The following is a 14,347-nucleotide window of genomic DNA, read 5'->3' on the forward strand; positions in this document are numbered from 1 at the left end:
ACACATCCACTTCCACCCCTATAGTTTAAAACGTGACAAATACACCCCTGTAGTTTCAATTTGTTTAAGGTAGGCCCCCTCAGCTGAAGGTTCGTCCATAGATTGAAGGGTTAGGATGATCCGATGGAGCTGATTTTTGGGCAGACCCTATCTATGTCAGGACCCATCAAATGAACGCTTTGGATCATCCAAACAATGTGGGCCCACATTATTTGGATGATTTTTTGGTAGTGTTTGGATTCGGGTATGGGCCCAGATTATTTGGATGATCCAAAGCGTTCATTTGATGGGTCCTGACATAGATAGGGTGTGCCCAAAAAATCAGCTCCATCTAACCCTTCAATCTATGGACGAACCTTCAGCTGAGGGGGCAAACCTTAAACAAATAGAAACTACAGGGGTGTATTTGTCACGTTTGAAACTATAGGGGTGGAAGTGGACATGTCAGAAACTAGAGGGTGTGTAAATGTAATTATCCCTTTAAAAAAAGACTGGTTCAGGATGAAAATAAAGAGAGAGAAAAATAATAACAGAAGTGGTTGTGGATGTTGAAGGGTTTGTTGGTATGTAACATTATTGTATTGTTACATGGCTGGGACCTCTTTGGCCTTTTGTCTCCGATTGGGATGGGTAATGTAAGAAATAAAAAAATCAGCAGCTTGCATGCATATGATATTTTTTGCGGGGCCTTCCTACATTGTTCTCTAGCCTTGTAAAACTTGGATTTCTTATTCTAGAAGACTGGTGCATATTTGGCCATGTGCGGCCTGGAGAAAGTGGGTCCTTCCTACTATGGATAGCTCAAGGCCTAAAAAATTCCTCGACTAGTGGACACACTTCCATTTTAGCAAAGTCAACTATTACCTCTAGATAATTAATATAAAGAGGATCATTTGGGAGAATTTATATGATGGGTGGCCGTGAAAACACATGAAGTCTAAAAAAATTCCAATTTTAGTCGGTATTGTTTTTTCACAATTTTCTTGGTATCGCTGATGCTCTCTCCACTCCCACCAATTCAAGTCTCTCCCTCCTCCTCCTCCTCCACATCTCATAGACTTGGGTCCATGATTATTCCATGGAATAATGTTCATGGTTGCCAAACATGGCCTTAGGGTCTCATTTTAAAGCGATCGTTTTAGAATTGACGAGGATTTTAGGTATGTGACTCTTCCTCAACTCAACTCAACTAAGCCTTTGTCCCAAACTAGTTGGGCCGGCTCTTCCTAAATGCATCTACTGACTCTTCCTATTCCATCCAAATATAGCATACTGGTTTGGAATTGAACTTGGGTGCAGTCATAGATCGATAGTTGTAAGGATTGTTTCCTAGGTAGTTCATTTCCATATAACCACCTTCATAGGTGGAGAAATAAAAGTTTATAAGAGAAGCCCTAATTGGCATGCCTTGCCCAATTTTTTTTATATTATATTTTGATTTTTCTTATTTCATTTTTTTATCTTTTCTTTACTTTTTCGTTAGGATATTTACATCTCTATACTTCGATCATTCATTGCACTAATTTGTCCCAGCAATATATGATGCAATGCATACCATTGATACGGTGGGGTGCCTTTTGTATGGACTATATCTTGGAAATCACATTGACCTAATCTTCCAATTGGAAAATGACATTTGAGGCTATAAGTAGATGGTTAAGAAAACATGGCCAAGGGTCTACATTCAACTGAAGTTAATCATTCTCTAATGGTTATGATAATTCTAGCACCAAATGAATGATCCAAGTTAAACTGGATTTGATATGCTTAAAACAAGAAAGAAAATGAAGTGTGATGTTTGATACTCTATTGTTGGGATCGAATTGTGTGATGCATGGTTTCTTCAGTATTATCTAAATAAATTAGGAGAGAGACCACTTTCACTTTCAGTTCTAAAATATCACAACACCTTTGGAATTTTCTTGTTTTCAGCTTCCCATTTTCTTTATGCCTTGATTGCTTTTGAGGTTTCCAAATGTATATAAAGAGTAGAAATAATACTTCCCTATTTTTGGGTAAATAATAGTAATTTTAAGGGAAAATCATTAAAAAAATGCAAAGTTTATGCGAAATTGTGAACAAAGGGTAGTGATTTGAAAATTATAAAAAAGGTGTTGTCAGGTGAGAGAATATGGCTTTTAGGACAAATATACCCCTCCTAATGGTTCTGGGGTATAAAATGTGGTTCCCTAATGGTTCTGAGGTATAAAATGGTGGTTCCGAGGTATAAAATGTGGTTCCGTAGTGGTTCCGGGGTATAAAATGTGGTTCCCTAGTGGTTCCGGGGTAGAAAATGTGGTTCCCTAGTGGTTCCGGAGTAGAAAATGTGGTTCCCTAGTGGTTTCGGGGTATAAAATGTGGTTCCCTAGTGGTTCTGAGGTATAAAATGTGGTTCCGTAGTGGTTCCGGGGTATAAAATGTGGTTCCGTAGTGGTTCCGGGGTATAAAATGTGGTTCCCTAGTGGTTCCGGGGTAGAAAATGTGGTTCCCTAGTGGTTTCGGGGTATAAAATGTGGTTCCCTAGTGGTTCTGAGGTATAAAATGTGGTTCCGTAGTGGTTCCGGGGTATAAAATGTGGTTCCGTAGTGGTTCCGGAGTATAGAATGTGGTTCCGTAGTGGTTCTGAGGTATAAAATGCGGTTCCCTAGTGGTTCCGGGGTATAAAATGTGGTTCCCTAGTGGTTCCGGGATAGAAAATGTGGTTCCCTAGTGGTCCTGAGTAGAAAATGTGGTTCCTTAATGGTTCCGGAGTAGAAAATGTGGTTCCCTAGTGGTTCCGAGGTATAAAATGTGTTTCTCTAGTGGTTCCGGGGTAGAAAATGTGGTTCCCTAGTGGTTCCGAGGCATAAAATGTAGTTCGGTAGTGGTTCGAGGGTATAAAATGTGGTTCCCTAGTGGTTCCAAGGTATAAAATGTGGTTCCACAGTAGTTCCAAGGTATAAAATGTGGTTCCACAGTGGTTCCGAGGTATAAAATGTGGTTCTATAATGGTTATGGGGTATAAAATGTGGTTCCGTAGTGGTTCCGAGGTATAAAATGTGGTTCCCTAATGGTTCCGGCGTATAAAATGTGGTTCTTTAGTGGTTCCGAGGTAGAAAATGTGGTTCCCTAGTGGTTCCGGGGTATAAAATGTGGTTCCCTAGTGGTTCCGGGGTAGAAAATGTGGTTCCCACGCCGGGCTCGATACGGGCCGGGTCGACCCGCGTGTCACCCGGATTTTTACCGTATTTTTTAAGATGTTTTTGGGAAATGTTAACCGCACTACCGTATTTTGATGAGGACACTCTCACTTTATTAAAAGTACGGTATGGCCCGCACCAAAGGATGATCCAAACCGTCCATTAGATGGTTGGTCCTAACCCTCTATAGATCGGAGGGTTAGGATCAACCTATGGAAATGATTTTTGGGACACAACCAATTTAGGCTGTGGCCCATCTAATTGATGCTTTGGATCATCCTATGGGGGGCCATACCATACTTTTAATTAAATGAGGAGTGCCCTCATCAAAATACAGTAATGTGGATAACATTTTCTTTTTTTTGTATGGGAATTTGCTAGCCAACTTTGCCGAGGCAACTTCTCGGCTTGTGGCCCATCCTTCGATGCAAAGATTGGCAGAAGTAATATGGGTGCAAAGGTGGCTAGCAAAAGCATAATTGCAAAAAATAGTAATCATTACTTGTAAAAAATAGTAATCATTATGGATTTGTGGCTGAAATGCTAAGTTTTAAATGAAAAATTACGAAAAAATGGAAGCAAAGTATTAAAATTACGAAAAAATACCAAAATGATGTATTAACATATGACAATTACCGAACTACAAAGTTTGACTGTCTTCCGTCGGAAGTCCGAAGTTTTGTTCGGACTTCCGATGGAAGCCAGTAGAATAGGGATAATTCCAAAGATTTTTATTTTCAAATTGAGTAAAAATTCGAAGGATAATAGGGATATACATTGTGATCTTAGTGTCATGCAGGTAACCATAAATTGAAGCTTGATTTTGATGTTTTAGAATAAAAAAATACAAAGAAAATAGATTTATCTTGAAAATGGGGAAAACAACAAAATTCAATTTTAAGCTCAAAATTCATTTTCTTTGCATTTTGTAACACTGCTTCGATAAGTTTATCATGAATAAACTCTCATGATTATCAAACCCTGTTGTAAGTGGCAACCTTCAAAATCCTTCCATGGAGTTTTCCACGTTAGAAAAGTCTCGAGGAAGAAGAAGGTAGTAGGTGAGAAGGTAATAAGTGCATGGGGATAGGTGCAAAAAGGTGGAGAGAAAAAAGAGGTACGAGGGGTATATTTGTCCTAAAAGCCATCTTCTCTCACCTGACAACACATTTTTTATAAATTTCAAATCAATACCCTTTGTTCACAATTTCGCATAAACTTTGCATTTTTTTAATGATTTTTTCTAATTTTAAAGTTTAGTCGATGATAGATGGTTGAATGATAACAAGTGAGTCGCTTATGAATCGCCACATGATTTTTCTTTGTTTTTTTTCCTTAATCTTTTCCGCCTAGAAGAGTTTAATTGACAATACACACAACGGCGAGGATATTTTCACCCCCCTATAGTACGCATTCACCCCCCTTCTAACATGATTTGACATCAAAAAGTGTTAAAGTTGCCCACTGTTCGCCCCTTCTAACATGATTTGACATCAAAAAGTGTTAAAGTTGCCCACTGTTCACGTTACAAGGGGGGTGAATGCGTACTGCAGTGGGGGTGAAATACCATCTCCCTACACACAATGGTTTATTTTATCTAAAGGGGAGGTGACAGCCAGTATGTTAAAGAGGGGGGGCATCACATTGTATTGAAAGGGGAACCCACCCCACTAAAAACATATGATAAAAATGGTGGGCCCCACCCTAAGCATGCGTTTGGATGTAGATGGCGGGGGGGCTATTGACTATTGTCATGTAAAAAATTATTTTCAAAACACGTGAACGACACAATTCCAACAATCTCTGTCAGGACTCACAAAAATCCAACGCACTCGACCGCTGTGAACCTTTCATGAAAGGGCGTTCACGTGGTAGAGCAAATGTGGACCGTTCAATGGGCAATGTAGTACAAATCAACGACTAAGAGTGGCCCACGTCACGGACACATTGTCTTCTAATTTGTCAAGGGAGATGATTTTTCGCCCCCTGTAGGATAATGCGCCCCGCCCCCCTTTTATCGTGATTTCATGTGACGTCAAAAAGCGTTAAAGTCTGCTCACAATTCTCGTTAAAAGTGGGGGCACATTATCTTACAGTGGGGGCGAAAAAACGGACTTCCGTCAACATGGGTCTATTTTTAAACGGCAGCCGTGAGCCGCCAGTGCTTCGCTTCACAAACCAAAGAAAAAATGCCACTGGATATTCGAAGTACGAATGTATCTTTTCCGTGCATTCAGGATCTCTTGGGGAAGACGAATCAACGGCTGATATTTCCTCCTCCTTTGTATAAATTCATTCCCGTATCTCACATTCCCGACTCATATTTTTGTTTTAATTAATTGGATCGGGCACCCATTTTAGGGTTTAGTATCTCAGATTCTTCTTTTATTTATTAGGGTTTGGTGTCTAAAATTCTAATTTTATTAGGGCTTTGGTGTCTAAAATTCTAATTTAATTAGGGTTTGGTGTCTACAACTCTAGTTTTATTAGGGTTTTGTGTCTGAAATTCTAATTTTATTAGGGTTTCGTGTCTGATATTCTTCTTTTTTTTTTATTAGGGTGTTGAAGAACTGGGATTGGAGTTCTAGAAATCCTTAGACCCAACCGAGCTGTGGTTCAATTTCACTATCTGGATTAGGGTTTCAGAATTTGGAGCAATTGATATTTGAAACTGTTCTAGGGTTTAATTAGAATTGGGTTGTGTTATATCCCGAAATTTGAAATCGTTTACGGTTTAAAGGAAGAAAAACTGATTATTTCTCTTCAAAATGCTTCTCAGAAGTTCTTCAACTCCAATCCCAAATTCATGGGTCTCAAAGGAACCCTCTCTAGAGCCCGATACACATCCTCCTTTGCCAAAATCCCGATCGATCCCACACCATTCCCCTTCGATTTCATTGAATTCTCCCTCTCCTGGAAGTGAAATCTCTGCAATTTCCTCTAAAAAGATGACAAAATCCAATTCAGAAAGCAGCCTTCAGGACCTTGTTTTGCCTCCGCGAGTCCCGAAGCGTAAAAAGCTGTATCCAAGGAGTTGTAACCTCACAACAATTTCAGTTGAAGAAAAAGAGAAAGGTTTTGATTTGGAGCGGATTTTTTCGAGCTCGGGTTTGGATGAATCAGTGGAAGGTATGAAAGGGTGTTGTGATGTGGATGTTGGATCTTTTTCTGGTGGTGGTGGTAGTGGGTTTCGAGGGTGTGATGGAACAGGAGGAGGAGCTGGTGGTGGAAATGGATTTGGAAATGGTGGTGGGTCTGATTTTTCTGATTCGAATAATGGGAATTATAGTACTGATGCTTATTATCAGAAGATGATTGAAGCTAATCCTGGAAATGCCCTTTTTCTAGGGAATTATGCGAAATTCTTGAAAGAGGTAATCTAAAACACATTTACAATTCCTTGCTTTCTTATACCTCATGCTTTTAGGTTTCGGATTTGGATTTGAATCATTTAGAATCTATTGTTTCCCCTTATCTATTAGTTAGGGCATGTTTGGCTACCATAAATTTTTTGTTTCCATGATAGACAGGTGCCTAAATCAGGATTCAGGAAACAAAATACAGGAAACTAGTGTCTCCAAGTGATGAGAAGGGGCTCAAAATCAGGAAACAAAAAACTCTACTCAAAATCAGATACTGTTTACTGATTTTTTTTTCCACTTCTCATCAGTGGTGACACTACTAGTCAACTCAACTAAGCCTTTGTCCCAAACTAGTTGGGGTCAGCTAATGAATCCTATAAAAAAATTTCATGAATTAGGTGAAAGAATCTACCCGGCTCAAATTGACTAAGTCTAATCCTGACACTAGTTGGGTTCGTCAACATGGATCATTTTCTTCCATTCTCTCGGATCCAAGGTCATGTTTTTTGCTATTTTCCTAGCCATCAAGTCTTTCCTCACTGTTTCTACCCAAGTTGTTTTCGGTAAAACCCCTACCTCTTTTTACTCCGTCAACTTGGCACCAGTCACTTCTTCTCACCGGAGCATCAGTCTCATCCCAGCTTACATGCAGAAAAAAAAAAAGATCACTGTTTTTTGTGTCTTTTCTTATTTCTTTTGTTGGGCGAGAAAATTAACCTGTAATAAAATCAATAATTCAGAGTTGGATGATTCATGGGATATGCAGGTTCGTGGGGATTTTGTGAAAGCCGAAGAGTACTGTGGGCGTGCAATCTTAGAAAATCCGAGCGAAGGAGATACTTTGTCTCTCTATGCAGATCTGATATGGAAAACGAGCAAGGATGCCCAGCGTGCCGAGAGCTATTTTGGCCAAGCAATCCAAGCTGCTCCAGATGATTGGTAAGAACACTCGAATCGAGAAGTTGCCTCTTCATTTTATTTCTAGTTCTTGTTTTAGGTTTTTTTATGAACATTGATAGGGACATAGGGTGCCCTGATTTTTTTTTAATGACAGTGGTTGAAGATTGTGTAAGTTTAGGCAAGCCAGGAATTTTTTTTCTATAATAAATTAGTGTCCGAGTGCTGAGAGAGGGTAGGATGAGAAGTGGCTAAAAATAAGGAAAAAGTCGATCCTATTTCGACCAGACTTTTTTGTTTCCTGATTTTTAGCCACTTCTTACCACTTGGTCACACTAGTTTCGTGATTTTTAGCCAATTCACCTGCCCTACCCTCTCTAATGTAATGCGAGAAGAAGAATTACAATGGTAGAACCAAAATCCAATAATTAAAACTTCAATATCCAGTTATTTTTGTGAAACCGTAACAAGAAGAAGAAAAAAAAAACATAAGTCTCCAAAAACGTAAAAAAAACCTCCTTTCTCAATCGTCACCTACACTTTATATAAGTGATCTACCAAAAAAGTAAACTACAGCTCAACTCAACTCTAAGCATTTGTCCCAAGCTAGTTGGGGTCGGCGAATGAATTCTTTAGAAAATTTTCGTGAAGAAGGTGGAAGGATCTACCCGGCTCAAATTGACTTAGTTTAATCCTGGCACTAGTTGGGTTCATCTGCATGGATCATTTTCTTCCATTCTCTCCTATCCAAGGTCATGTTTTCTGTTATGTTCCTAGCCATCAAGTATTTCCTCACTGTTCCAAGTTGTTTTCAGTCTTTCCCTCTCTCTTTTTACTCCATCAACTTGGCACAAGTCACTTCTTCTCACTAGAGCATCCAAAGGCATACGTTGGATATGCTCAAACCATCCTAAGCAGTGCTCTCTCTCATCTTCTCCTCAATTGGTGCCGCCCTCACCTTTTTACAAATGTCTTCATTTTTAGGTCTATCTAACCCTGTGTGGCTACACATCCATCTAAGCATTTGCATCTCCGCTACACTCATCTTAGGTACATGTTGCTTCTCGGTGGCCCAACATTCTGAGTCTACAGAACGGCTGGCCTCACAGTTGTCTTATAAAACTTTCCCTTCAACTTGGTAGGTATTTTACGGTTGCACAGAACTCCTAATACATGCTTCCACTTCAACCAACCTGCTCTTATTCAATGGGCTTTTCAATCTTTCCTTATGTAGGATTTAACCAAGAAAGCGAAAGATATCCCTCTTAGGTACCTCCTGTCCAATCATATTTACTACATCATTATTAAAGTTGCACTCCATATATTCTGACTTATTCCTACTCAGTCTAAAACTTTTGGATTCCAAAGTAATTCTCCATAACTCTAACTTAGCATTAACCTCCTGCTTTGGTTTTGTCAATTAATACTATGTCATCTGCTAATAACATACACCACGGCACCTCATCCTGGATATCCTCCGTAAGTTCATCCATAATTAATAGCTATTAGGAATATATAAAAAAAAGCAAGGCTCTTTTCTAAAAATGTAAACCACCTAAAGATATCCTAAAATCTCTCAATCCTAACTAATTGTTTGCTAAAGATAAAAAAAATTAAGAACTGTAATCTCCTCTTATGCTGGATTTTTGCTCTGCATCAGTCACTACTCGGAGACACTAGTTTGTCATGAAAAAAAAAATTATCATAGCCAAATGTGCCTTTAAAGAAGCTACACTTTCTGAAATAGGAATCTTATTTATCTTTTTATACTTTGCAGTTATGTGATGGCCTCCTGTGCTCAATTTTTGTGGGATGCTGAGGAAGATGAGGAAGAAAACGACGAGGACAAAGGAGAGAAGACATCAGATTTCTTCCAACGTACAGCTCCACCGCACCATCTTGCTGCAGCTTCTTGAGCCCCCCCCCCCCCCCCCCCCGTCTCTCTCTCTCTCTCTCTCTCATGTAAAACTTGTAAAATATCTTGGGACGTGGTAGGGGCAGTGGGGGGGAATTTGTGACTGCAAATCTCATTCCACTGAGATTTTCTTTCCCTGTTTTGTTGTTTATGGAGGGACATGGAATTAAAGCATTGAGATATTTTTTCTTGACAGAGGAAATAGAAAAGAAACCATCTCCACATTTCTCTTGATCAATCTTGAAAAACATAACAGTTAAGAGGGACCAACTTTTTGATTATTTTTCTGTTTTGTTGTTTATGGAGGGACATGGAATAAAAGCATTGAGATTTTTTTTTTCTCTGACAAGAAATAGAAAAGAAACCATCTCCACCTTTCTCTTGATCAATCTTGTAAAACATAACAGTTAAGGGGACCTTTTGTCATTGGATGCGAGACGAAATCATCCCTCTCTCTCACTCTCTCTCTGCCAAAGCCCACCCCTTCCATTCAATAGTAGAAAGATGTTCTACTGTAAGGTGGGCAATTTATTTCTCCACTCAACCCAAGCTGCTGTTAAAAGTTCTTTAATAAAAGAACATAGCCATCAATATGGGAAGTGATATATCCGCCTCATTGATACGCCGACAGGGGGCGTTCCTGGTGATCAAAAGGGGCGGATATATCACTTCCCTATCAATATTTGTTGTGTGTGAAATGGAGGACTAAGTGAACCAAAAAAATATTATAGGAAACACCAAAAATAATAAGGAAATGATTGTCCAATATTGGTGATCTTCAGTTCATTACTCATCCATGGCGGGGTCCCAAATATTTGGATTGCCTTTTACTTTTGCTGCTCATATTTTTCCTTGGAATAATATGACGAGACATCATATGGTAAATAAAACTAAAAAAATGATTGGAAAACTAAAAGATGAATTCCAAGGATTGTAGGGAAAATTAGGGGTCGCATTCTACAACCCTCAGGATTTTGACTTTCCAGAGCACTAGATACAGATGGGACAGAATTGTGTTCGAAAAAATCAGCTTCCTCAAATGTCAGAATTGTGAGGAACGACATTGGTTCACGAGACATCATAAGCTAGCCATTAAGGGGAGGGTGCCCGAATCCTTATAAGCCCATCCACATCCTTCAACCTTTCCGATGTGGGATCTTTACTTGGACGTGGAACCCCAACAATCTCCCCCTCGACGTGGAAGCTTCCCGGAGGGGTTTTTCCGTCCTCAGAGGCATACCGGGGTTACCGAGATCTTCCCGAGGGATATTTTCATCCTCGGAGGTACACACCCTGGTGGCTTGGCTCTGATACTTCCCGAGGGATATCTTCAATTTGTTGTGAAGATTTTCAAGAAAGAAAGAACAGATTCTACATCTTTTGCTGATCCTGTATGAGATTGTTGAAAATGGCTGATTTTCATTTTATAGTAGGGATTTTGGCCTCAAGTTTGCAGGTAATTGTCTGAAACTCTGTTTGTTTGTATTGGGATTTGATTGCAATTACAATAGCTTTCAATCCGATCCTGTACAGTCTTGTCTGATTGTAATAGGAGATTTGTGGTTTAGATGCACATGGAGTGAATAGCCAATCAATGTTGCACGCTTTTAAAAAGTGTCGTGTGAAATGTATGGACTTTTGTGTTGAAATTTGAACTAGAGAACAGCTGTTAAGGTACTGTGGTTGAACAATTTATGAAGTTGTACGTTAATTGTCCAAGCGACAGTTCATCTTCTACAATAGCCTAGAATTGGAGACTTTGGCGTAGGGCTGGCAACGGGGCGGGTCGGGGCCGGATGTTGAGGTCCCCTACTGTAAGAACCGGTAAAATATATATGTATAAATAAATAAAAATGGCCTCATAGGTGGGTAATCATCGGCCATTACTCATTTTCCCCAAGTAATCGGGCATGAGGACATCTGGCATAATGGGGCATACGCGATTCGAACCCAACTCAAAGCTAGGATTGAACGACTTCCTACCACTAAGCCACCGCCCCAGATGTCAACAAAAACGGAATAGATATATACATATATTAAAAGTTTCCAATAGTCACTATTCATAATTACTATGCACAATAGTCACTATGCAAGATTTACTATGCAGAAATACTATGTAAGATTACTATGCAGAAATACTATGCAAGTTCACTAAAAGTACTATTCACAGTAGGACCCACCGAGTACTATTCACAAGCGGGTCCCACACAAGCGGGTCCCACATCAGCGGGTCCCACACAAGCGGGTCCCATATAAGCGGGTCCCACCAACAGCGGGACCCATCACTAGTCAGCACAACTATTACAGTCACGCACACCGTCTACTATTACACCTAACATTTACTGTTCAAACAACGAAAATAATAATTTAATAATATAATTATCGACGAAAAATAATTAAATAATATTAATCACTGTTACTTCGTTGACGAATATAATAATTAAATATCTAAATAGTATTTACTATTCAAAAGTACTGTTCACAAAAAAAATCTATAAATAGCGGATCTCAGAAGAAGAAAAAAACTCACGAGAGAAACAGAGAAGAGAAAATAGTAGGGGAAAGAGGGAAAGAGGAAGAGAGGGAGAGAAGAAGAGGAAAAGGAAATCCGCTTCAAGGTAAGTCTTTTAAAATATTTATGATTGGTTAATCTTAGTAATTTAGGATAAAACGTGCATATGAGGCGATAACTCGCTATAGATTATGTAAGTTTTATCATCTTATTTGAACGGTGAAATGCTGGCATAGTAACCGTAAAGTAAATGGTTGGTTCTACCACCTATGTAAATATCCATCTATGTAAATCAGGATAAAACATGCATAAGAGGCGATAACTCGCTATAGATTATGCAAGTTTTACCCTCTTATTTGAACGGTGAAATGCAAGCATAGTAACCGTAAGTAAACTTTCAGCACAGAAAGGCAAACTGTTAAGCATAGGCGAACTGCTAAGCATAGTAGCCAAGAAATAAACGAAATCAAAGAATGGTAAAACTGCTGAGCATAGTAACATGTGGGGTCCATATGAATAGTAACATGTGGGGTCCACATGAATTTACATGTGGGGTCCACATGAATGGTAACATGTGGGGTCCACATGAATGTAAAATGTGGGGTCCACATGAATAGTAACATGAGGGGTCCACATGAATAGTAACATGAGGGGTCCACATGAATAGTGCATGTGGGGTCCACATGATCTTAAAACATGACTTTGATACAAATTAGAATATTTACAGGTTATTCACTCCAAGGTGTAAGCTCAAACAAACCTGTGACCAGAAAACTATTGGTAAGGGTCGTAAGGGTTTTCTATCATTGATTCTCTTTTAAGTAAGGGTCGTAAGGGTTTTTCTATCATTGATTCTCTTTTAAGTAAGGGTCCCCTATCATTGATTCTCTCATTGATTCTCTTTTGCTATATTTGAAGTAAGGAGTGTTCCTTTCATGTTTTTGAGGTAAGGGTTGCCTTATGTTTTTGAGGTAAGGGTTGCCTATCTATTGATTCTCTTTTGCTGATATAAAGGTTTTTCTTCTCCGAAACTTGTTTCAATGAGATATGTTTATATTTAGGGTTTATCTTGTGATACCCTAATTCTGAATATGGACTGAGTTATGATATGATGACGGATGGACGCGTTATAGTCCTCCATGTGCACGTGGGTAATGACGACTCTAGAGAGTGTAAATCTAGAGGATTATGAGCCGAGGTATGGCTATGAATGAAAGCATCTATGCTTAATGAAGTCTATATATCTTGATATCAAGTTCTAAAAGTTTTCTCTATACGTTTGGAAAGCCTGTTGTGCTTATTCTTTCTTTCCATATGAGATGTCATATCTGCAAAATATCATGTTCTTATGAGCTTGACAATTCTACATCACTTGTTGTTTATACCCTACTGGGCTATTTGAGCTCACCCCCTTCTTTTCCTTGTTTTATGGTTCCAAAACCCAGGTGAAGTATAGATGGAAGATGAGGAATGCTAGAGTTGAATGCAGAACTGTTCTAAAGAACAATTATGTTTTAAGTGTGTATCAACTATGTCTTGAATTACGATGTAATAAGTTAGACCTAATTTCTGTAAATCCTCTAAACGTATTTGAGATCTTGGGAATAATGAAAGTGTTTGAGAATAATGAAAGTTTTTGAGAAAGATGATGTCATATTATTCTACGCACCGAGTTGGTATTTTCAAGGAAAAACCGGGGCGTTACATTTGGTATCAGAGCGAAATTTAGTCGGTTTTGGAAATTAGGATTCACAAGAGATAAGATTAGAAATTACCCTATCTTAAGTTAGAATATGTTAACTATACCGCTAGTCGTTGGTTAATATAGAACTTACGTGCTATTTATGATTTCTGTGATACTTCTATAAATGCTTTTAAATATGAGTTATAATTTAGATTCCTAATGTGATACTATGATATGAAGAGAAAGACTGCTGAGTTCGTGTCTACATGCTTGGTTTGCCAACAAGTTAAAGCAGAACGACAGCTACCAAATGGAACCTTACAACCACTAGAGGTGCCTATATGGAAGTGGGATATGATAGCAATGGATTTCATTACGGGACTACCGAGGACTACGAAAGGAAATGATACAATATGGGTCATCATTGATCGATTAACGAAGGTCGCTCATTTTATCCCAATACGAGAAACTTTTTCCTTAGATCAATTGGCGAAGCTCTACATCAAAGAAGTAGTCAGATTACACGGCATACCAGCATCCATTGTGTCCGATCGTGACCCGCGCTTCACATCTAATTTTTGGAAGAGTATACAAAAGCATTGGGGGACAAAGTTGAACTTCAGCACTGCCTTTCATCCTCAAACAGATGGTCAATCCGAACGGACAATTCAGACACTGGAGGATATGCTTAGAGCTTGCATAATAGACTTCCAAGGTAATTGGGAGCAACACTTACCATTGGTTGAATTTTCTTATAATAACAGTTATCACTCTAGTATAGAGAGTGCACCCTATGAA

The 14,347-nt window shown here is 39.0% G+C and overlaps 1 protein-coding gene across 3 annotated transcripts in view; it reads left to right on the forward strand.

Annotated features, from left to right (window-relative positions):
* Positions 1-5,308: 5,308 nt before the first annotated feature.
* Positions 5,309-14,347, forward strand: part of LOC143846560 (uncharacterized) — an 87,649-nt gene continuing 78,610 nt past the window's right edge. The window contains exons 1-4 of one of the 3 annotated variants that reach the window (XM_077355023.1): positions 5,309-5,463; positions 5,738-6,553; positions 7,308-7,480; positions 9,216-9,585. In XM_077355023.1, the coding sequence (XP_077211138.1) occupies positions 5,948-6,553; positions 7,308-7,480; positions 9,216-9,354 (918 nt within the window). In that variant the 5' untranslated portion in view covers positions 5,309-5,463; positions 5,738-5,947 and the 3' untranslated portion in view covers positions 9,355-9,585. Of the gene's footprint in view, positions 5,464-5,490; positions 6,554-7,307; positions 7,481-9,215; positions 9,586-14,347 lie in introns of those variants that run through there. The other 2 variants (XM_077355022.1, XM_077355021.1) reach the window with 2 other exon arrangements.

Source organism: Tasmannia lanceolata, unplaced genomic scaffold (genome assembly GCF_043159265.1).
Source record: "Tasmannia lanceolata isolate RefF3 unplaced genomic scaffold, GAP_Taslan_0.1 ptg000015l, whole genome shotgun sequence".
Classification (NCBI taxonomy): Eukaryota; Viridiplantae; Streptophyta; class Magnoliopsida; order Canellales; family Winteraceae; genus Tasmannia; species Tasmannia lanceolata.